This window comes from Rhynchophorus ferrugineus, unplaced genomic scaffold, assembly GCF_030347505.1.
Source record: "Rhynchophorus ferrugineus isolate W39M unplaced genomic scaffold, kcgeb_rfMv2 rfM1, whole genome shotgun sequence".
NCBI lineage: Eukaryota > Metazoa > Arthropoda > Insecta > Coleoptera > Curculionidae > Rhynchophorus > Rhynchophorus ferrugineus.
Genome location: NW_027472580.1, coordinates 93,542,760 through 93,568,045, shown reverse-complemented (window position 1 = coordinate 93,568,045; position 25,286 = coordinate 93,542,760). Strand labels below are relative to the sequence as shown.

The following is a 25,286-nucleotide window of genomic DNA, read 5'->3' as shown; positions in this document are numbered from 1 at the left end:
AAATATACTTTTACTTTTAATTTGTTAGTATTCAAAAAATGGTTTTAAAATTTTGTTTTCAAATCTCGAGTTTGTTTGTACATAAATTACTATGTTTTTGTTTTTTTTTATATAAGCTGCCAAATCTAATTAGTATAATTTATGTCCCACTTTGTGTATATTTAATTTCATTATTATTTTCTTGTATTATTTTATTTTTGAAAAATGAAATATAAATATTTTGATATATAGTAACTACTTAATTCTTTATGGTGATTTTATTTTATAATGCTCTGTATGGAGCTTTTTGTTGAAAGCTATTTTTGCTAAATAAATTATTTCAATATTTTTTGAGAAATATTGTTTCTAATTTTCAAACTGCTTTTATGGTATTATTGTAAGCGGCATAACTGAATTTCTTTATTATTTTTAGATAAATATTTTTGTTTGAAAAGTTTTAAAATTTAAAATGTTGAGAAACATTCCTTCAAATTGATTTTTTCACGAAAATAAGGTTTTAATTAGTTTATTTAATTTTAAATTTATTGTTAACGTCAGCCATACTGTATAATAATATTTTTTATTTTTTTCTATATTTTTTAATTTAATATTTATTTCCTGTCAGTTGTTCTCGGAAATCACTCAATAAAACATTGTATCAGATTAAATATTATAGTAATTATCAACTATTAGTTTGACTTTTTTCTAATATTTTTTACTATGTTAATATTTCTTAAGGAGGAATCTTAAGGAAACATTTTATTTGTGATAATACTATTGGAATACACCATTACTTCCTCCTCTATTATCATTATTTTTTAAGATAATTACATTATTTAAAACTATATTTATTATTTTTTAAATATCATATTTAATATAATATGTGCAGTTTTTTGCATGCTTTGATCATCATATACTAAAAAAAACTCAAACTTCTAACTAACTAGTTCTTCATAGTATACCAACAATTATAAAAAGATTATCATAAAATTGCATCGATTTAGCTTCAATTTCATTGCGTGTTTTTGACGTAACCTATATTTAATGATAATTATTATTAATTATTTATTAGTAATATTTTTATATTTTTCAATAAACATTTATTAAAAACTTCACACAATAATTTTATGGAGTTGTCTCTTCATTGGGAATAGATTAGTATAATTGACTTGGTTCACTTTGGACTTCATTCAATATTTTTTATACAATGCGGAAATAATAATTAATAACTTTTAGTTTAACAGTTTTTTTGTGAACTATCCAATTCAATCTAGATTAATCTAATTTTTATTAACAATACTTCAAACTTATTGTTATTCGTAATGGATAAATTAATTTAATTAAGGTACAACAATGCTTCCGCCTGTATTTTTTCGAAATTTTATTATTGGTTGTAAAATATACTGTGTTGTCATTGAAAAAACTGGACACATAATCCATGTTTTGTTCTTCCTCATTAAACATAGTGCCGCTGCTGGTCAGTAAAGCAGTGTACCATTGATGGAAATCATTAATAGATGGAGCAAGATATGCAAAATGCGGGTCGGGTAGAACTTGTCGTTATAACGGTTCTATGTAGATTTTTGAGGATTTTGTAATATGTAGCGGATTATTGTTCAGGTTTGACCAAATTGAATTGACTGCGTCTTTGCCTTCTTAGCAACTATTTTTACTGCAATGTCTATTTCAAACGTTCTCTCATAATAGTGTGATTTATATCTTCGTACACTTTTGGTCTTCTTATATTCTAATAAATATGAGTAAGCCTTGTTTGTTAATTTATGTTAGTTAATCTCAATTACTTTAAATTAATTGTTCATTAATGTTTTGTATTAATTGTTATGTCCCTTAATAAGCAGAAGCTTTCAAAGAGTTATTCCCTAATTGTTTGATTTTTAATTTTTTTTTGTTTTTTATTGGTAATATGTTACCTTTAATTTTCTTTGTGCAATTTTTATAAATCAATTATTAGATATATTTACATATATTAAAACTATATATTATTCTAAAATATGTACAATATATATTTTAACTTATAACATATTGCATTAGGATAATTTTCACTGTATTCACCAGACAATTTTTACCAAAATGTTGGTCCACCTCTGGGGTATTCTTTTAAAAATATCTGCAAATGAAGAAATTCTTTGATGGCTGCAAGAACAGGGTATCACATTTTCAATGATAATTTGTAAATATGTTATCAATTTCACGCACATCTCTTTTTTATGTCGATATATACTAAGGAATGCTATGGACTCTACAAGTTTTTCAAAAAAAATAATATGTATTTGAAGCGTTATGAATATACAAACTGTATATAATAATGTACATAATATCTCGATATTGTTTATTTGATATTGTTATATTACTTAAAAACTGATTTTGATACAACTAACAAAAACCATGAAATCAGCATAATGAAGCTTTAAAATGATAAATGAACAGCTTAAATCAAACGAAGATAATAACAATAGACTGAGGTTAGTGTCTATTTGATAAAAATTCAGATTTCAATCAACTGTCAAATCTAAAGAAAGTAATTCAAAAATTTAGAAATATTGATGCTCCAAATATCAAAGTTCAGGAAAATCACTTGTATTTGCTTGAACAATAATTACAAATTTAGAGAACCTTACAAAGGCGTATACTTAAGATCACGATACAGGATGTTGTACGCAATTAACCGTTTTAAAAAAGATTACCATTTGCTGACAATATCTGAATGATCATTTTCGTTAAAATTGTTTTGTACATTCTTTTGCCAATAAATAAAAAAGTCTAGAGATAGCTTCGCACACAAATAAAATAAGCTTGTACCAACTTAAATAATATGTAGATAATATAGCGTAATAGCAGAATCCTAAATATATTTGTAAGAACTCTCGCTTTCATTATTACTACATATACAATTACATGCGTGCCATCTTGTTTATGTGACGTTTAGCTCAGTTTTGCTTTAACTTCCAAATTTTATTATGGATAAATATATGCCACAAGAACGAGCTGAAATATTTATTGAAAATAATCGTTCTATTATTGCCACTCAGCGGAAATTGCGTAAAAATATCCTAATCGTCCAGTGTCTCAGAAAGCCACAATTAATTGTTCACATGCAAATTTTCGACAGTACGGTACGACGGTAGACGTCGTTCTGGAAGACAACGGACGTCCCGTAACGCTGAAAATGTGGCTCTGGTGCGTGATAGTGTTGCAAAGTCTCCAGAAACATCGAGGACGTGATTCCCAGTTACACATTTTTGCACACCAAAGGCCTAATAAAATTTAAGATTTTTCATCTAAATTGATAATCAAACATGAAGCCCATTTTCTTCTTATTGGCTACGTCAATAAACAGAACAGTCGGTTTTGGGGAAAACAAAATCGTCAATTAATTTATGAAACATCATTGCATCCACTAAAAACAATAACGTATGGTGTGGTATTCATGATGGAAACATCATTGGTCCCTATTTTTTTGAAAATGACCAAGGTGTTACTGTTACTGTTACTGTTGAACGATACCAAGACATGATTCGAAATTTTCTTGTGCCTGAAATTGAAGAGCAAAGGCTAGAGGACATGTGATTTAGAGCCAGCTAGATCTCCTGGATGCTGGATCTAATGAAAAAATCGTGGTCACCAATTAGCTGATATAATTTTTCAATCATAACGAAAAAAAATTTAAGACCAAACAAACTTCTTCTGGAAACCAAACTTATTTGTCTTTTCTTTGAGCAATGTTATAGGCAATCAAAATGGTAGCGACTTTTGCCCCACATTGTATTTCAATTCAATTATTGATGAAGATTTTAAATAAATACTTATTATTTAAATTACAATTAGGAATATCAATGATTTTTCACATTTGGTTCTACAATAATCTGGTATCTCTGAAATGCAAAGAATAAACCTTCCTGTTAGGAGGCTTGATGTAGGAGATCACGAGTGGCTTCCTGACGTATTCATTGTTTATTATTATTTATTTTGTTTTGTTGGAAAATAATTAATTTTATTTGAACCTTTACATATTGGAAATTAACACATTCATTACGTTTTTGCATTTAAACAAATAATATTTGCCTTAAATGCTACAAAAACAACGTCATAATAGCAAAATTCTTTAGAATTAGACATAGAGATAGAAAAAAATAAATATGACCAAAAATATCTTTCAAAATTTTAAATCCAATGAAAGAAAAGAAATTTGTTTGTCCTCTGGCACTCAGTGATTCAGACCCGCAAAACATTGTTAGGGGTGTCCTCATTTAAGTTTCCATCCTATTTTCCATGTTTTGCGAGGGCCATGTCTGTCGGGTCTGCTAGTATAATATAATTTAATAACAGTTCTCTACGTTGTTGTCGATTTAGTTTTTTATTATGAATTAGTTTTTTTTTGGAAATAAAATCTTAAGCAAACATAAATATATATTTACATGTTGTAATATCAAGGTGATACTGTTTCTGTCCTATTAACCCATATATCATATCTTGGGCAATATCAACCTGTTTTCTGTGATGCCGGTTACGTAGCACGTCTTCAACGTCCTTTACGTAACGCTGCGTCAGATGGTTGTCGTGTTATCGCCCGGACCACCTGGACAAGATCAATGCTTCAGTTTATTTTCTGCGTGTCTCCTCCGTGGCGACGCATTAGCCACAGTCTGGCGGACACCGTCTCGTTTTCAACTCACTTTTTTTGCGTTTCGACGTCCGACAATATTGTAATAAGAAAGTGTGGTATACTTTTAGTCTTGCCCGTCGAAATAATCGGGTTACGTAAATGAGCGTTACATATTGAGGGCATTTAAAATCGGAGAAATTATCGATGAAGACGAGCCTTTCGATCTCTCGCCGATTTCGGGCTGAAAAGGCGGGGGAGTTACGCAAGACGTGGCTGATGGATGAGTGCGAGCAGCATCTTGTCGAGCTTGTTCTTCGACCGGTACAACATAACAGAGAATGAAATGCGTTCGAAAAATATAGAACAGACCGAATTATTAAGGAAACAACTGAAGTAGAACGATTTACAACACACGAGATATTAACGATTTTATGGTGAGGCAAGACACACACGTACAAGAAAAAAGCGATTGTGATTTAATTGATTTAATTTTATGTGGAGTTGAAGAAATGAATTTTTTGGAAAGGATAATGTTCAGTATTCGTCGAAAATTGGCTGGGTTACCGATACGTAAAGGAAGTTAAACATTGGCGGGTGTTAGGTAATACTATCTTAGTTGCAAGAAAAATAATGAGTAACTGTCCAAAGGACCAGGAAAGTTTACAACATTTTCTAGACCACGACAATTTTTTATACGAGGGCAGTTAGATAAATCAGTACATTCCCCGCGCAATACCTTTAAATGCATCACTGCTACCCTCAATTGTCATCTGTCAGGTGTACCGAAAAGTCATTACCGGTTTTTCTGATGTCAGATGTCGCTTGACTTAAGTATGCTATGTTATGATTTGATACACGACATTTTATTCTGACATCAAACTTCATATGTTATGTTTTGTGAAAGTAACACCGTCATAGATTTATACCTCTTGCAAATGTCTTGAAAATGCATATTTACGGCGCGTATGCTCGAACCTTAAAAACATCCAAATCCAAAAAATGGGAAAATGGGTTCCACACCATTTGAATATTAGACAAATCGAAAAACGTCTTTGAAATATTGTGTAGCAACCTTGAGACATATCGAATTTTACATCGTGGAATAACTGTCTACAAAATATCCAGAAATATAATTCCAGATGTTGAACACGGGCGGGGTGCTAGCAGGCGAGAAACCCCGAGGTGTTTATCTGGGATGTTATTGAAGGCTACTTTCGTTCATTCAGTTACTGATCATAGTTCAGTTCAGACGTGCCACCATCGACTGCCCAAGCCTCATCTACTGATAAACCCAGCGCTGCTTTCTTTTACCATTTGTATTTTCCACATTTTTATGATAGATCAATAAATAATGGTCACATCATGTAAAAACCATTATTTCGTTTTACCTTCATTCACTGAGTCATATAACATATCCCAAATTGATGACCCCGACGTGATCTTACGCAAAATTGGGTTTGGACTCATGAATGGAGGGTGTATGTGTTTTACGTAACCGTTATCTTTTCTTTTATACAATTTTTTTGACAAACTTTTCAACTCGTAGAGCTTTTGACATTACTATAACTGTTACTATCTGATCATCAGCATTTCGACTAGACATTTCTTTCGGCTCTATAATTAACTCATAATGTCATCCTCCGCTGCAATATTAGTCATATTGGCAGATATTTTTATTTGAAAGACTTTGGGCAGCTTCGATCGGATACCATCGTTATTGTTTTCTCTCGATTACCGTAAGATATGTGGCTACTGATTGCATTCACCGTAGACTCGTTCTGTCTTCGCCGCGGTACCAGTATTACCAACGTCTCGTCGTCGAAGAAAATAAGTTACCACGTCGTTGTAAGATCGAACCTCCCACAGCGGCGATTACGGAAACCCTGTTCGAAAAATAGCTTGTTTTCAACGTCGTTCATAGACCACGTTCAAGTACCAAAGCAACGGTATCTGTAGGACCGAAAGATATCAACAGCCGCATTAGCTCACAACCACCCTACCGTATATATTGTTTTGTCAGCCGTATAAATCAGTTTTGTTTTATCACATCCAAATGTTTTAAAGCTATATCTATGCAGCATACTTATTTTTTATATATATTTATATGTTTTTTGTATATTTTTTGTTATGAATTATATGTAAAATTCTGGCAGGGTAGTATTGTAGCGAGTTTGAGGCATGTCGAATTTTACATCGTGGAATAACTGTCTACAAAATATCCAGAAATATAATCCTAGATGTTGAACACGGGCGGGGTGCTAGTAGCGCCATCTATGGAATGATAACGATTATCTGGCAACCCCGAGACGTTTATCTGGGATGTTATTGAAGGGTATTTCCATCATTCAGTAACCGACCGTCGTTTGGTTTAGACGTGGTTTAAAGTGGCCAATATTATGAATCAATAAATATTGCTATTTTCTTGAAAATTACATAGTTTCTTTTTCGAAAAAAACTGGTAGTGACTTTCTGGTATACCGGGTGTTTTTGTGCAATCTGAGTTACTAATTTGTTTGACATCCATTTTATGCAAAAATACTTATAGGGGATCTCTGCACCATCCGTTTCAATACTCAGTTATAATAGAAACAGCACAAGTGATACCGAATGTTCAAGCTGCCGAAAAAAGGTGGTCACTTCAGAAATTGTCGTTAAAATTCATTGAATAATATCGAGTTATTGGAGAACGAAAATGCCTTAGGTAGCTGAGGCTATGACCACCTCAACTGACCAGATACCCACATTTTACATAAATATTCGTTCTTTATCTTATTCGAATATAGTTCTCTATATTAAGATTCAGATCAGGGTATATTCTCCTAGATTTACAATCATGTATTGCGAATTATACTTTAATTTATGGATACTGTACACTTTTGTGCTGTTTTTATCAATTCTGCTGAGATGGAGACTGGCTGAAGTTCCTTTCCAATGTCATCACTAGTTGGAATCGTTGATCTTGTTTCTCATTTTTTCTCATTTTATGATATAGTGGAGATAAATCAGTACAATAGAGACCAATATATTAATCAGAATCATTCAATGTAAATTGAATCCACAGTTGTTAGATAACACCCAAATTGTCATCTTTAACTGAACCATTCTATCGAATACAAAAATACTATAAAATAAATTACATACAATGATACGCTTGCCAGAATAAAATCGATTATGATTTAAATTATTTAATTTCAAGTTTATTATCTGTCGGCTATTGTTGATCTACCAATATATCAAGGAAGTTAAATAATGACCAATGTTAGGTAATACTATTTTACTAGACATTCTAAGAAAAATAATGAGTAAGTATTCAAAAGACCAGGAAAGTTTATAAAACTTTCTAGGCCATGCCAATTTTTTACAGTTTATTATATAGTTTCTTTAAGTTTTTTTGTTAATATAATGTTCGAATAAAAATTATATTCTGGGTAAAAAATCCGGAATTTGTAAATGACACGTACAAAAACTAATTTATCGAATATAGTTTTACTAATCTGGTAATATTAAAAGCTAATCAATGTCAAATATTCAGATTAAAGTGTTGGTAAGAAATATTGAAGGTGAACAAACTATTTCATAATGTATGATAATTATTCGTACATATTTTATTTGTCTATCTTCAAATAATTAATCATTAATTCAGGCCCATTGTTTAGAAACTCTAATCCTCGAGTAAAAATCGTGTGTGTATTGAAATTATTTAGTGCATTTGGTTTAATTTTGGTAAGGGTAGCTGATATCCAATATTTTCACACAAATTTCCTCTTTTGGTAATTTTTCTGTCTCTCATCATTTGCTCGGTTTCTTTAGTTTCTTGTAAATCCTGCATGAATACTATATTAATTAGTCTGCTGAATTTCTATTTTGCAGACTCCTTATTACGCGTTTTTCATAGACTTATTAACAACTTAAGATTTGAATTAGCTCAAAAAGGCTTCTTTCAGATCCTTTTTAAAGGTTTAAAGGTTTAAATTTTAAAACTTTTTTAAGTTTCTTACCAAAATTTTTTGAGTTCCGTTGTCTATTCTGTCACCAACTATATGATAATAGGTTTTGTATCCAAAAATATCAGTTAAAATGCAACAAATAGGCTTAAAGTGTGTCCACTTGTTCAGTTAATTTATGTGATGTGATGATTTATAAGCATCCGATTTTTAATATTATTCATATTTTTATATGAATAATGTTTTAAAGTTAATTACCGTTTCTAAACGTTCTTTAAAGGCTTTAAACTATGATTATGCTTGAGCAAGAGCTCTCAACTGTATAATTAACAAAAATTGTAAAGAATAGCATTCAGATTTTGGTTGGTAACTCAATCTGATACAATCCTAACAATATACAGAGTTATGGATTGAACCATATAGATAGTATTGTCTTCTAGTTCCCTACTATTTATTTAGGGAATATTATAGGAAATAAGCAATATATTTCCATTATTTTAACTAATTTCTTTAATTTTATAATTTGTTAAGATTCTATTAGAATGAAATGTTGCTAAAATCTTTCTGTTCATAGCACATTAATATCTTAGGTATATTAGGTATATGAATAGTCTGTAAAAAGAAAGCCTTAAATATTATTTAGATTAGATTAGATTTATATCATTGTATTCGCTATGCAGTAAATTTTAATCTTTATATGAAGATACAAGTTGCATAGATATGTAGTATTCTCTAAGTGCTGCCAAAATTTCAAAAGCTCTCAGAATTGCAGGATAACAAAATAAATTATAAGCTTTGTTAATATATAGCGATAATTTTACCAAAAACAATTTTCAATATTAATTCACAGAACCCTTATTATGCACGACTAGCCCATAAGATATAATTCTAGCTGAAATTAACTTAATAACAATCTAATATATAATAAACGAACAAAACAAAACGAAATATCCATATCAAACTCGATTAAATCGAATGGACGTGAATTGGGGCAATAAAACAACGTATAATTGATCGATTATATTGTAGATCACGGCTCAGTCAACCAGTAAACAGAAACGTATATCACTGATATCGAAAAGAGAAAATCAAACGAATCTGTTCTATTAGCCATTAATTAGCATTAAGCAAAAACCAGTCCGTCTAATGTGAGGCTGAGTTTTTAATTAGTTTCACGTCGTTTTTGCTTCTAGTTGTAATCGTACCGATTTGGTGCTATGTGACGTTCCACATCACTTGATATAGTAATGATCTTGTTAGTTTCTATATCCGTCAGGTTTTTCCTTCATCAAAAGATTCTCGTTGGAATATGTTGAATGTACTGAACTTGGTATATTAGAGTACCAACGTTCCTATGGGACATTGGGATTACATCAAATATTGATTTTATTAAATTCAAATTATTGGTTGTATTTTTGCTGCTGTAGTAATTTGTCCATATAATAATGTCAAAAGTGTTTTTCGTCTCTCGTGAAAACATATTCTTTATGTGTTTATTGCTAAAAAAATATTTACGAAGCATTTTAGTACATTGTGTTTTATATCTTGGTCAGGAAAGGAACAGAGTGGTAGTGAAAATACGTACTGTGGTCAAAAATAATACATTTAAGAAAGCACATAATAAATAAATTAATGTAAAGTATTCATAATGGAAAAGCAAGTCTCATATATTGTAGAAAATTTGATCGTAATAAGGATAAAAATAATGTGGAATAGGACAAAGGAAAAGTGACTATATTGAGAGGGGCAATGGAAAAACCATTAAGTATAGAAAATAGTAGTAGGTAAAATGAAGCATTGGAAGAGTTAAAAAAATAACTCAGAGTAGAAGAAAGTATACAAGGACTGGAGATAGAAATACAAAGAAAATACCTAGCATTTGAAGGTAGTCAGAAATAAGGTAGTCAGATGGAAAATGTAGAAGAAATGTAAATTAAAACTAATTGGAACAGATATGGCAGTAGATATATTAACAATACAAAGAAGGAAAATAAGAAAAACTTAAAGTGATTTAAGATCAAAAATCAGGTAAATTCAGATAGAAAAACTAGTTCAATTAATGGGGAAGGTTTAAAATTAGAAGAGCTAGAGAGAGAGAGAGGAAAGGAGAGAATTGAAGAAAAGGAGAGAAAAGATAAGGAAAGACAGAAAGAAGATAATGAAGGACACGGCGAATACCAAAAATATCGAACCTGGAAAGGAATAAAATAAAAATAGGAACGTGACAAACCAAGACTATAAATATAAAAACAAAAAACATATAGGAAAATCCATATGGAGAAAACGACAAAGAGAAATCAGATATTCTAGAAGTCAATATTTTAAGAGAAACCCAAAGGAAAGTATGGACGAATACGAAACAAAAAACGATAAAGACAAGCAAATAAAAACAGACTTGGTATTCACTCTCAAGTCATCGTGTTATTGTGAAAGCTTATGGGGAACATGCTCTATCTGAATCACCTGTAGATATTATGTTTTACATTTCAAAATAGTCATTTTAACGTAAACTAATAAAGTTTGGATCGGCCACATAAATATTAATATGAAGGATTTGTAGTTTTACTAGATGATTCATGCCAAATAACAAGAAAATCTTGCGGAATTTGTAAATGTATATACAAACTGAATAATTTCCCAATGTTTGATAGTTATTGCAATGATTCAAAACTAACGGAATTGGGTACACCATGAATACAACTGCAAAAACATTGAAATGTGATCTTGCATGGTCAAAATATTGTTTAGTCGCTTTAGAAATTACTTCTGTATCATATAGTTATTGTTGATGCATTGATGTATTGATGTGCTAAATTAGTTTAAAACGTAAAATGTCACACCAGCAACATTTACACCAAATATTAAGGACTGACATATTAATGATCCGTATCTCGGACAGAAATGTACAATACGCTACTAAAACCTGAAGAAACTATTAGTAGGGAAGGCTATTGATGAGGAAATAATTAAATTGAATATAACCTTTGATTGTTGACTTAATTTGAAGGAATCTCTATAAAATGCTTCTGTAGAGAAATTTATAAGGAAATTTAGAGAATAGGCAGCAAAAGTATCCATTAATGAGACCAAAAACATGACTTTAAGATATCTTCAGCTTCAATACATAGCCGACGTAGAGTGTGTGTTATCCTTCGGTTTCTATGGTCTTTATCCATGTTTTTCTCGAAGCAGTTCAAGGTTCAAAGGTCCACTTCGTAACAGAGGTCTATAAGGAGTTCGATTAAATTACTTTCGATAGATATGTCGAAACCCTTTATCCATGTCCCTGGATCATTTGTTTGTGGAATAATTTTATTATAGTGTGAACATTTTTCTGAATTAATTTTGTAATAAGTTAAAGCACAGTTCGTAATATGGTGTCGACAAGTCGACATTCTTTCCGTTAAAACAAAACAGTTTTAAAGTACATAAATTAATAGTTTGCGTCGAAAACCCTACACATTTCTTAACTTAATCACATACAAATTATAATGGAATAATTAGGACCAATTTCAAAATTCGGATATTTCGCCGAATCCTGTTATTAACAATTTTCAAAGAAAATTTTACATATTATTTACATTTATGTCGTAACAGACGTCGATTACAACTCATAATGAAATCCAAATAATTAGCCGGCCCGTGAGGCCCATGTTTTGTAATCGATACGAAAAGATTGGTACCGGCAATTTCCTCTTAGCTCGGAGAAAAGAATTCGTACGAATCAAAATTAAATCAACCGTTGCACATGTTGAATGGACGTATTCAAATGAAGCAAATTCGATGAAAAATTTCGAGATATACGAGAGAAAGCGCAAAAATCGCAATGCCGTAAAATAGATACTTCATATATCGATTGGAAACGGGTAATGATATTTCACATTGGGATGGTACCTGTTAACTAACGATACTTTAGCCTTCCACCAAACATGTTTATTCAAAATAAATTCAGTTTTTTATTGATTGGAAAATCATCGTATGCAGTCCACTCGGATGACTGTTGATTGGACGCAAAAACTAAAGTTTATTACGTTTCATCATCTTTAAACACTGCTCCGAATCATCAACTCGTCGTTGCTTTTGGTCAAAAGTGAGCTTGCGCGGCACCCACTTTGCTTTGAACTTTCTCATACCCAAATATTCGTGAATGATATGAAGTACGCGTTCAGATGATATCTTTGTGTCTGCTATTTCATTCATTTTCAATTTACTATCATTCAAAACCATTTTGTGGATTTTTGAAATGTTTTTGTCGGTAACAACCTGTTTTGGGCGTCCACTGCGTTCACTGTCTTCGGTGCTCATTTCACCACGTCTAAACTTAGCGTAGCAATCCTTGATGGTTGATTTTGCTTTGGCAGCGTCCGGAAACTCAGAATCAAGCCATGTTTTTACTTCAACTGTAGTTTTTCCCTTCAAAAAGCAATATTCACACGAAGAATGAAATCACGCGATATTCCTTTTTGTCCATTTTTTTCACAATAATAAAAGTTGTTTCACTCAAAATGCTATACTTCACAAACTAATGATCCGACAGTTGCCAAATTTATAAACGCATCTTTTGTGAGTTAGTGCTAACTAAAAACATATAGATTAAATTGTAGTAGCGCCATCTATATCTCAGGCCGGGGACTTTTCAATTGACCTGTTAAAGACTTGGATGTGAATCGGTACCGAGTATGGTTTTATTTGCTAGATTCATAGCTCTATCGTTCTTTGTTTCGTGTTCAGTCATCCTTTTAATTTTCTTTGGGATTCTCTTAAAATATATACTATTACTGTTCTCCTTGTCTTTGGCTTCATTTAGATTTTCCTATATATTTTTTTGTTTTTATTTTTATAGTCTTTGTTTTCCACTTTCATGTTTTTATTTTATTATAATTCTTTCTCGGTTCGACATCCTTGGTTATGCCCTTTTCTTCATGTTTTTCTTTATCTTCTTTCTGTTCCCAATTATCTTTTCTGTCCCTTATTTTAATTCTCTCCTTTCCCCTCTCTCTTTCCAGCTCTTCTAATTTTGAACTCTCCTCATTAGTTCAACTAGTTTCTCTATCTGGATTTTCCTGATTTTTTAATTGTTTCTTATTTTTCAGCATTCGTGTTGTTGATATATCTACTGCGACATTTATTCGTATTAGTTTTAATTTAATTTTTTTCCACATTTTCCATCTGACTGCCTTACTTCTGACTACCTTCAAATACCAGGTAGTTTCCTCGTATTTCTATCTCCAGTCCTTGTATACTTTCTCCTTCTCTGAATTATTCGTTTCAACTCTTCCATTGCTGTATATTGTTTTCTTAAGTTGTGAATCCATTCTACCTACTTTTTTATCTATACTTAATAGTTTTTCCATTGCGCTTCCATGTTCCACATTATTTTTATCCTTATTATGATGAACTTTTCTACAATATATGAGACTTGTTTTTCCATGTGTATCTTTGACATGTGTATTTCCTGTATTCAGTTAAAATATGGTTAACTGCGGGTACTGTGTTACATTCAATGCAAACTGGAGGTTCGCCCATCAGAAGAAACTCATCATGGGATATCCTACCTATGAGATATTTTTAGTCGGGTTGATACAATAATCAAATATAGGCTAGAAAAACGTATGTTCAATGTTATATATTATATTGCTTTCACCCACGGATAATGTACTCAGTCGGGGACAATTTCTTATCCTGCAAAAGTATATACTAGTCGATTTGCCAGGAGCAAATGATAATTCATTTTCTACTGAACACGATTGAAGGAAATCAAGGCATCTTTGTAGAAAAGTCTGGCTTTACTTATGATCACGGTGTGCGTAATATATATAACAATATCTTGAAAAGAGCAACAATTAAATACATGTACATATATACACTGCAGCAAAAAGCAGTAAAAGTTTAGTATCCAGTAGTCGAAAAAATGGCTTGGTTCAAAACAAATTTGTTTTTAATTGCAGAGAAGAATATTTACTTTAGAGTGCTGAAGCAATCGTATTTTTAAACAGACTAGAATATTGAGATGTGGGTCTAGAATATGTTGTATAAATAAAACATATTCAACACCTAATTTATTTTTGTTAATATCAAGAACATAGCACATAACCTTCATATTATGGGGAACCATCATAATAATGTGCATTTTATTGTATTATTGTATATATAATAAACCATAAGAAAAAAACAAAACACTCAGACAACACATTTAGTCAAGGCCATTAATCTTCGCCAAAATATTTCAACTTCCTCAACATTTCTAATAGTATACATCATCAGAAGGCACAGGGGCTATTAAATTTCAATGCACCACTCCCACGTCTGCGATCCGAATGTTTACGAAACCGAATCCGTTATGCATTCGTCCTTTTTCAACCCAAAAACTATCATAATTTAAAATTTAACGACTAGAAAAATGCGATATTTTTACATTAACCGGTTCCAGTACCAGTTTTGCATCTTCAATGGTGAATGTACACCGCCATTACACAACCAGCCCACCCAATGCAGTTTTTTCAGATCGAATTTGACATTTTCGATGGAAATATTCGTACGGATTTGTTTTGGGATTTATGGCAATATCAGAAACATCTCTCCCGGCCGTTTCATAACCAGTTTAATAGTTTGCATGCTCATTTATATACGCCAAAACATCACTGACTTGTTATATGGCTTATGTATTATTTATCAAGACTATATTCGACGATGTTAGATACATATCTCAGCCGAAGCAATTAGTAATGCAATTAAACGGGAACTTTCTCATAATTAATTTACTCGTTTCAGATATTTCTTCAGTACGGTACTGCAATTCCAAATCTACCGGGCCCTGTGCCAAGCGGCCGGTCAGTACTCACGAGGAGACTTCAGCAGGCCGTTACACAAATGCGATATATACCACAGCAATGAGGCAGGAAAAATATTACAGTAAGTACTTTTTCTCGGCTATGTATTTTTTTTAGAAAAAGTATTGAGTAATTAAGCATATGATTGAAGAAAAATTAAATTAAAAATTCCTTCCTCCTTTAACAACATTGATACAGTCTAAACTAAAGATTGGGATACAAATATATATAATTAAATAAATGTTTACTATAAATCAAGGATTTACCAACGAAACCTGAATATATTTTAGCTTGAAATTCGTTAAATTATAAGTCACATTGTTGGTGATATTAACAGTCACAAGATATGGACAAAATAATATAACACCGGACTTATATACAATATGTTTTTACTAATTAGGCGTAAAGATCCACCAATTGCTTTTGAAATAGCTGCAATTCTTCGCGTTAGCAATAGTTTCCAACGGAATATTCTTGTACCAAAACATCCGCCAGCTACTGGAATGGTGACTCCTAACTCTCTGCTATGAGACACACCATAACTGTTCAATTATGTTGAGATTTGGTGATTGTACTGTTCAGAGAAGATCTTATTATCGATTAAATTAGATTAGATATATATTAGATTACTAGCGACCCGCCCCGGCTTCGCACGGGTGCAATGCTGATACTAAATTAAATACACTACAGAAAAAATATGAACGTTGTATATAAAAACATAGCGGCCCGCTCCGACTTTGCACGGGCATAAAATATATATGCCTATGTCACTCAATGAAAACATGATTAAAATCGATCCAGTATTTTTGGTTCATTCATTACTGCCCTTGGCCTGCACGCATTAAATTTGGAGTAAAACAATTCCTCTTCCCCTATACTTACTATGAAGATTTCCTGCTATCTTTGGAATATCTAAATTCATACAATTTTTATTACATTACACATTTTTAAACGCAAATTTTAAATTTGTAATATCTCCGAAAATATTTGTTTAATTTACATGCTGTAAGGAACCATATTGATCTATATTAATTGCACACTGTATTTAAGGTACTTAATTCGATAAGGATTAATGCCGTATTGCTTAAAATAGCTTCGTAAATAAGCTATTTTCTCACGTAAAAAGTAAACAATAAAAATGGTTAATGTGGGTTATCCCTAAAAGATAAACATATACCGTCGCGGACTTTTTTGTAGACCTTTTTATGGTGTACAATACTGTAGTACATTAATTTGATCTAACTCGTAGGGTTAGGCTGCGTTTTTGCTAATTGCTAAATAAGCCTAAAAAAATAGGTTAATTTACGACATCACGTTAGAAACCTCTAAAACTAGCAATGTTGCCTTAGTATATTATGCATGTATTATACATATAAACCTTCCTCTTGAATCACTCTATCTATTGAAAAAAACCGCATCAAAATCCGTTGCGTAGTTTTAAAGATTTAAGCGCACATAGGGATATAGGGACAAAAAAGGCGACTTTGTTTTATACTATGTTAAGATATCTCGATGCTTCTAAAACCAAGACTGAACCTTCTTGGCTCTGTATATGGTCGTATTATCATCTTGGAATATGTCATCGTTTGGTAACGATATGTTAGTTTTAGTAGGAACTTTATTATGGAGAATATCGATATATTAATACATATTTGACCTCATGTTTGACTAGGTAAGCTTAGTGGTAGGCTTCTTTTGTAAACAATGTAAACGATGATTCGTTGGACCATACTATGTTCTACTAATCATCAAAATCCAGGTTTTATGATCGTTACGCCATTTCTTTGGCAGTTTTGAAATGTACGTAAACTGAACAATACATATGGATTCTATTATTTTGCATGGATTCCATTATTTTGCATATTGCATTATGTATAAATTATTTTGTCTATCCCCGGTATATATTATTTTTGTAGTTTCGATTCATCAGTAAATTCGAAAATGAATGAATGAAGTTTTAAACTGAAAAACTAGAGTGAAATAAAGAAATATGAACAGAGTATTTTTTAAATTCCCACAGTGTTAAACCCACCACAAGGGTTTAATAATATTGGAAATGTAGAATATAGTTATAACTAAGTGGTATATTGAATATTTTTCGCACTCTATATTGAACGCAATGGAAATGTACAACTTTGCCTCTGCTGTTATTCCTCTACAATTCAAAACCATATGGAAACATATGATTTAATTGTTCATCATTTAACTGTTCAATTATATCGAGATCTGGCGATTGTACGCCCAGAGAAGATATTTTATTATATTTTGATGATTACAAGACCGTAGACCGAACCTTCGTGGCTCTGTATATGGTCATGTTGTCATCTTGGAATATGGTAGTGTTTGGTGACAATATGTCAGTTGTAGTAGGAACTTTATTATTGAGAATATCGATAAACTAATACATATCTGACCTCATCTTTAACTAGGTAGGCTTCTTTTGAGATTTTTCATATATAAACCTGCCGTTTGTAGGAAACAATGTATACGATGATTCCTTGGACCATACTAGTTTGGATCTCATTATTTTTGTTATATTGTTAACTAATTGATATTTCTTATTCTTTTTATGGTTCTCTATTGTTACTAACCCTATTATGTGATCTGTTTAACGATTTTCTTGTCTTGTTGAAATGTAATACAGACTTCAATAAAACATTACTGAAATTTTGTTTTAAAAAAACGTTATTTCGATTAATATTGCAATGACAAAATGACTTTTTCATACCATTAATTTACCAGTACTTCCTTCGTTATTTCTCTATTCTACTGATTGAAACCAGATCTTTGACTATTTTTTCATACGTCTCTTAAGAGAATTGAATTAAATATAATCAAGTTGGCATCTTCTAAATAACACGTCTGATTGACTGAGCATTCGTATTTAAGCGTTTAAGTCATTTTGTAGCTAAACATTGTAATTTTTCAAAATAATTTCCTTATTCTATGTTAAGAATATCTTAATTATTGATTTAAACAAGTCAATTGCAATTTTATAACTTCGTTTATATTTGTTATAAAAACTCTTGAAGTAATGAAGCCATACAAGACCATATGTATTTGTGCATATATTTTGATCAGCGATATCGATTGATGAAACGGTAAAATATCTTGTAGACAACTGTTAAAGTACATAACCTAATTATTAAAATAAATCGTCCGATATTTTTCTATATAAAATAATAGTTTTCCATCTGGTATTATTGAATTATTCAGTGTATATAGATGCTAGTAGGAAAGGTCTAAATTGAATGTGGTGAATATTCAGCTCAATCCGATCTATTTCAAGAAGAAGAGGAGGAGGAAGAAGGAGGAGGAGGCAATATGGTTATAACACGAATTATAACACGACAATCCCAAAAGTGCATTTTCACGAAAAATATCTGAAAAAATCAACATCTGTTGTTTCATTATTGGGCTACAAATATAAATGGCAACTTTCCCATATAGCATGATGTCTTTGGTCTATTTATTTCACCAAAACCGGAAAATGGCGGAAGCAAAATGGTATACCCATTACTTCATCATCAAAGCAGACGCCGAATATGAGACAGTTGCGAAACGTTCGCGAGCAGTTACGCGTTTCTTCATTCGTACACATCCATCAATCCATGTAAAAAAGGAAAAAATACACCCATAGATCTCCAGTCAACCCCCCTAATCTGGTTCGAAACCGCTAATGTATGTAACGGTTACGTGAAATAGTAACGTTTATAAATCTCATTAGAGACAGCGGCGAACAGGTGTATCAAAAAAATTACCATAAAAAAAACTACATATGAAATCGTGACCGTTTCGACACATATTTTGATTGAGATTTATAGAACTAGGTTTTTTTTACAAGAAATGGTTATAACACTGAAATAAACTGTAGCCAGCCAAAAAGAGAAATTAAATTCATAATTATTTGATTAATATTTTATTTTAAATAGACAGCGTAAACATTTTAAAGTTCATTCAGTCCTTGACATTGTATTGTAAATGTTGAAATAATCGTCCACTAAGCCACATTGTTTTTTTCTTTTAAGTCTGTGTTTCTAGTAATATTAAACTTGTTCAAAACAACAGTACAAATTATATTTCGCCTTATTTCAGTTCAAGATATGCTTATAATATACCGTATCTTAAAAATAACTTTTGCCTAGATTTCAAGTACCTTTAATTTTAGATTTATTAATATATTATTACTAGTAGTTGTCGACTAACTTAAAACAATATAAAACTAATTAACTATAAAATAAATGTTAATGTGACTTTTCAGTGTTTTTACCATTTATTACACTTCGCCATACAATTACATAAGATCATCCGATTTGGATCTCTTGAGTTTACACCCAAGTTTGATTTAATAGTGAAATTAGTACTTCTGCATAACTGTAGAAGGATTAATTCTAATGATTGATTACAATGTTAAGATTTTCTGAATAAGCGGGAACGGCAAAATGTTATTTACGACTTTTTTTACAAATGTTTTCGTCACATGTGACACTGTGCAGTGTCTTGGTGAAGCAGCACTTTCTTTTTCTTCAAATGCGGTCGTTATTCGGCGACTTCATCCTTCAAACGGTCCAATAACGCTATGTAATAGTCGTTCTTGATGGTCCATCCTTTTTCAAGGTAGTCAATGAAAATTATTCCGTGCACATCCTAAAATACAGACGACATAAGCTTGCCAGCCGACTGTTGCGTTTTCCCACGCTTTGGACCGGATTCATCGTGTGCAGTCCACTCGGATGACTGTCGATTGGGCTTCGGAGTGAAATGATGGAGCCATGTTTCATCCATTGTCACATATCGAAGCAAGAACTTGGGTTTATTTCGCTTGATTATCTTCAAACACGGCTCCGAATCATCAACTAGACGTTGTATTTGGTAAAAAGTGGGCTCGCGCGGCACCCACTTTGCACATAGCTTTCTCATACCCAAATATTCGTGAATGATATGAGGTACACGTTCAGTTGATATCTTTAGAGTGTCTGTTATTTCATTCAATTTTAATTTACGGTCATTCAAAACCATTTTGTGGATTTTTTAAATGTTTTCGTCGGTAATGGTGCTCGTTTTACCACATCTAAACTTAACATACCAATCCTTGATGGTTGATTTTCATCATCATCATCATCTTTCATCACTCAGCATCAAGTCAAGTTTTTTCTTCAACTGTATTTTTTCCCTTCAAAATACAATATTTTGTCACAAAAGTTGCATCACTCAAAATGCTATAACTCATAAACTAATGAGCCGACAGCTGTTGCATGTTTTGAGGGTTAATGCTAACTAAGAAACATATGGACTTAATTCTAGTAGCGTCATCTATGTGTCAGCCCGGAAACTTTTCAATTGACCTGTTGTACATATATATATCTTAATCATACTTTTTTAATTAATAAAAAAATAAGCAAGAATTAGGAAAGACCATAAAATACTCACCGTTTTACACTGATGTACATTAAATATATACTTTAAATTATAGATTCTGTCTCTATTCACTGGTACTAAAATTGTAAACGTTGTCAGTTTAATTATAATCATATAGTTGGTGTTTGTAAAGAGAAAGATCACGTATTATTAATAAACTTTCGGTTTCTTGTTACGAGAAACGGTGTTAAGGTTAAAAAAATCTTTTGTATTATTTGCAATATTACAAATTAGATCTTTTGTGATCGTGAATAGCATAATTTAACTTTAATAACTCGGAATTTCTTAAAAAATACATTTATATTTATATGAACATTGCTCAAATCGGACATCCGTTTTAAGAAATGAATCGCTTTGCAAATATTTCTTTAAAGCAGGTCGATTTTATGTACAGATTTCTATACTAGTGAATATTCAACCATAATATTATCATATAAAAAGTATCTTATGGGACTATGAGTCCCATCGTTTTTCACAAAGACTTTTTAAGTGATCATAATTAAAAGTTTCAATTTTGAAAACTATAATAAAAATTGGCATGGCAGTAGACTCTCAAAGCAAGTAACAAAATCCAAAAACTAGCTAACATATCCCAGCTTCTGATATCCTTAGAAACCACCAAAATAAAAAGAAGAAATATTCTTATTCAACCGAACTTGTCCGGAAATATTTCTCAATAAATATCTCTTTAAGTGAAGACAATGATAATTATTCTTTGGTGATAGCATTTATAAAAGTGAAAGGCATATTTTAATTGAATTTTTATAAAATATTACTGTTTATTGAGTAGAAATCTACCCCTGTAAGTATATAATAAGTTTTTACGTTACCAAAAAGTCTTGAAACCAATTTGGGTATATGACGGGATGCCCCATGGTACATTATAATGGTAAACTGCATAAGGATCTGAAGGTAGAAAATATCGATAACGTTACCAAGGACTGAGTCCATGTTGTTTTTTATTATTGATATCAATATCGCCACTTTTAAGTCATTGAAACCAATACTAAATCGATCATCACTATCACTATAAGTTTCTACAGTGTAAAGTGTTTGATTGGCTTTGCCTGCCCATTTCTAGAAATCAAGCATTGACATTAATGAATGGAGATGATTCAATACAAGTATTCTATCGGTAGCGTCTTTATACACTGAATAATTTAATAATATTAAGTACATTTGGTTTTTTAAAAGTTTTTTACATTGATAATTTTTATTTACTCTGATAAATATCACTGATCAAGATGTATGAAAGCAGCTAATATTTATTTTAAATTAAATGTATATGGTTACTATTTCTTTGTAGTACTTTTCTGCCTTCTTTTCATTTCTCCCCTTCTTTTCAATTATATTTATATGCTCTATCTTTATTAATCAACTGTTTTTACAATTTTTTATTGAAACTTCCCTTGATTGTGGGAATATGTCTGGTGTTTATACTATTCTTAACTTATTTGTTTGCTCTTCCATCCACATTCTCCCATTCTTCCCTGCGGTTTTAATATTCTTGACTATTAATTATATTTACCAGGTGTGTAGGTAATTACTTTCCGATTTTTTTTCGCTAAAGAATACACGTTATTTACAATGGGCAGTTAAAATGTATTTATTCAAATTAGTGACCAGTTAATTCTATTCATTTTACCCATCCTTTCCATATATGAATGCCATTCCAAAGAACAATTTTCCTTTAAGTTAAACCTTTCATCGAGCCGCTTCTTCGAAATTGGTGAAGTGCTGCTTGCAAGCGCTTGCCCCATCGATGCAAAAAGATGGTAAATAGAGTACAGTGGGTGTCTCCAAGTGATTTCAATAAGATATCTTGTCATGCTGCAAAATAACTATCACATGTTCTATCATTTTGAGCATAGTTTGGAAGATGTTCAAGTTTGAATTGATCATGTTTTATTGGCAGCTAACAATATGTTGTGTTGTAATGGTTTTTCTAAGTTTTAACAGTTCATAATATACGACATCGACCTGGTCCCACCAGACACAGGACATAGTCTTACCACCAAGGCGATATAACCTTGCAGTCGATAGGTCATTTATCATCACCTGTCACTATCAAAATTGACTGGTTTGGTGGCGTGGTGGTTAAGGCAATAGGACGGTCCTCCTACTGTTGCGATATTGATGTAATTTATGTTTGTGATTGTAACTGTAAATGCCTTTATAGGCAAGAGTAAAAAATCCGACAAGGAATAATCATTCCAGTCACGTCGTCAGTTCTTCCACTAACTAGTCGGTAGGCCTAATGCCGACGACCGTGGTTCGGAGCCGTCCAGATAAACACTCGTTGTAACAAGAATACTTTAAAATATATTTAAAAAGAAATCAAAATAGCATGTGTATTAAATCATAATATCCCATAAATATGGCTAGTGGAATAAATCTGTTTGCAAACGCAGTGAACGCCCAAGAAAGGTTGTTATCGACGAAAACATTTAAAAAATGATTTTGAATGACCCTAAATTGAAATTGAATGAAATACAGACACAGTAAAGACACTCTAAAGATATCAACTGAACGTGTACATCATATCATTCTCGAATATTTGGGTATGAGAAAGCTCTGTGCAAAGGGGTTACCGCGCGAGTTCAGTTTTGACCAAAAACAACGACGAGTTGATGATTCGGAGTAGTGTTTGAAAATGATCAAGCGTAATAAACCCAAGTTTTTGCGTCGATGTATGGCAATGGATGAAACATGGCGCCATAATTTCAATCAATCAAGTTCAATCGACAGTCATCCGACGATGAACCCGCTCTGAAGCAAGGGAAAACGCAACAGTCGTCTGTCAAAGTTATGGCGTCTGTATTTTTGGATGCGCATGGAATGCTTTTCATTGACTACCTTGAGAGGGGAAGGACCATCAACAGCGACTATTACATAGCGTTATTGGACCGTTAAAAGGCCGAAATCGCCGAAAAACGGCCGCATTTGAAGAAAAAGAAAGTGTTGCTCCATCGTTGCTCCAAGACAATGCACCGTGTCACAAGTTAGTGAAAACGATGGGAAAAATCCATGAATTGGGCTTCGAATTGCTTCCTCATCTACCGTATTCTGCAGATCTGGCCCCCAGCGACTATTTGCCGTTCTCAGATCTTAAAAGAATGCTCGCTGGGAAGAAATTTTCGTCGAATGAAGAACCTATTTTGAAGGAAAGGACAAATCGTATTACAAAAATGGTATCGAAAAGTTGGGGGGTTGCTATAATCAGTGTATTACCCCCGAAAGAATTATGTTGAATAAAAAAAAACAATTTTGCTAAAAAATGTGTTTTACTATGGTAGGCCTTCGACGTTTCAATCAATTGACCTGTTACCTGTTATTATTAATAGATCATATGTTTTTCGAAACTTAATTTCTACAAGTGTACAAAAATAGTCGACATCTTAACGAATCTCGTATTCTTTTCCAAACTGACCTCGCCACGAATTAGAAAAGTCACGATAGCGAACTAACGAATTTCAATAATAAAAAAACGGACCGTTTACAAGTGTAGTTTAAGGTACGCCGATAGAGTCCGAAAAAAAAACGATAATTAACTTTAGTGACACGCAATATCATGTTCGTGACATAATAAAAAGCAAAATACGGTGGAATGCGTACCAAACTCGAGCTCGATCACTCGAAATCTGCTGCTAACTAGCGTAATGTCTTGAACGAGTGAAATCACAGCGGCGCCCAGGCCAGCAGCCTACTACGACCGCCTATGTTATGCATGTATGTGTAAACGTATATCAGCGTGTGTGTGTGTGTGCTTCAAAAATATCTTCAAGAGATCTCGACCGTGAAAGCTTCCGTTCCAATTCTACAATAACAAGAACAGTACGACCGGTACGTACGTATGAATATCGTTACGCAATCGTCGAGAGTACGGCCTACATACTTTGGTGGTACGGCAGAATGCGATATTGTACGTTTCCGTTTTTGCGCGCTGCAAATCTTCAATCGATCCGTAATTAACTCTATTGCCATTTTTTTTTTCGTTTATGCATATTTCAGTTCAACTATCTACATAATTTATTTCCCATTATATAATTGAAACATTAAGATCCAAATATATTTTAAAAATTGGTCTGGAAATTCATCTATCGATTAATTGTTGCTAATTAGGCCTACGAATTAAGGCGAATTTAGGAAATACATTTGCACAATATTAATAATTATGTAATTAAAATAGTTTAATAGAAATTGGATTGAAAATAATGAACTTACGTAATATACGGTGTACGATGGGCCATCAGTTGGTTTCTCTTTAAGAACGCTTTTTTAATAATTGATCGACCAATATTCTTTTCAACCATAGACTAAAAATAATGAAACAAATATCGTGATGAGTTCCTCCAATAGAATTCAAATGTGTATAAACGAAATTGAAGTTATCTTTCATTATTTTCATTCATAAACAATTACTTTTGACGAAAACCGTAACAGGTGACTAAAATGAAACGTGTGTCAGTTTGATGAAATCTTTAATGTTTT

General features: G+C 32.0%; 1 protein-coding gene across 2 annotated transcripts in view; it reads left to right on the top strand.

The window, feature by feature from the left end:
* Ance-3 (angiotensin-converting enzyme Ance-3) overlaps positions 1-25,286 on the top strand; it is a 115,682-nt gene that overhangs the window by 52,823 nt on the left and 37,573 nt on the right. The window contains exons 9-10 of one of the 2 annotated variants that reach the window (XR_013004821.1): positions 15,319-16,009; positions 16,882-17,427. Coding sequence is in view for 1 of the 2 variants with exons in the window: in XM_076397987.1 (XP_076254102.1) it covers positions 15,319-15,459 (141 nt within the window). In the remaining variant the exon portion in view is untranslated. Of the gene's footprint in view, positions 1-15,318; positions 16,010-16,881; positions 17,428-25,286 lie in introns of those variants that run through there. The other variant, XM_076397987.1, reaches the window with a different exon arrangement.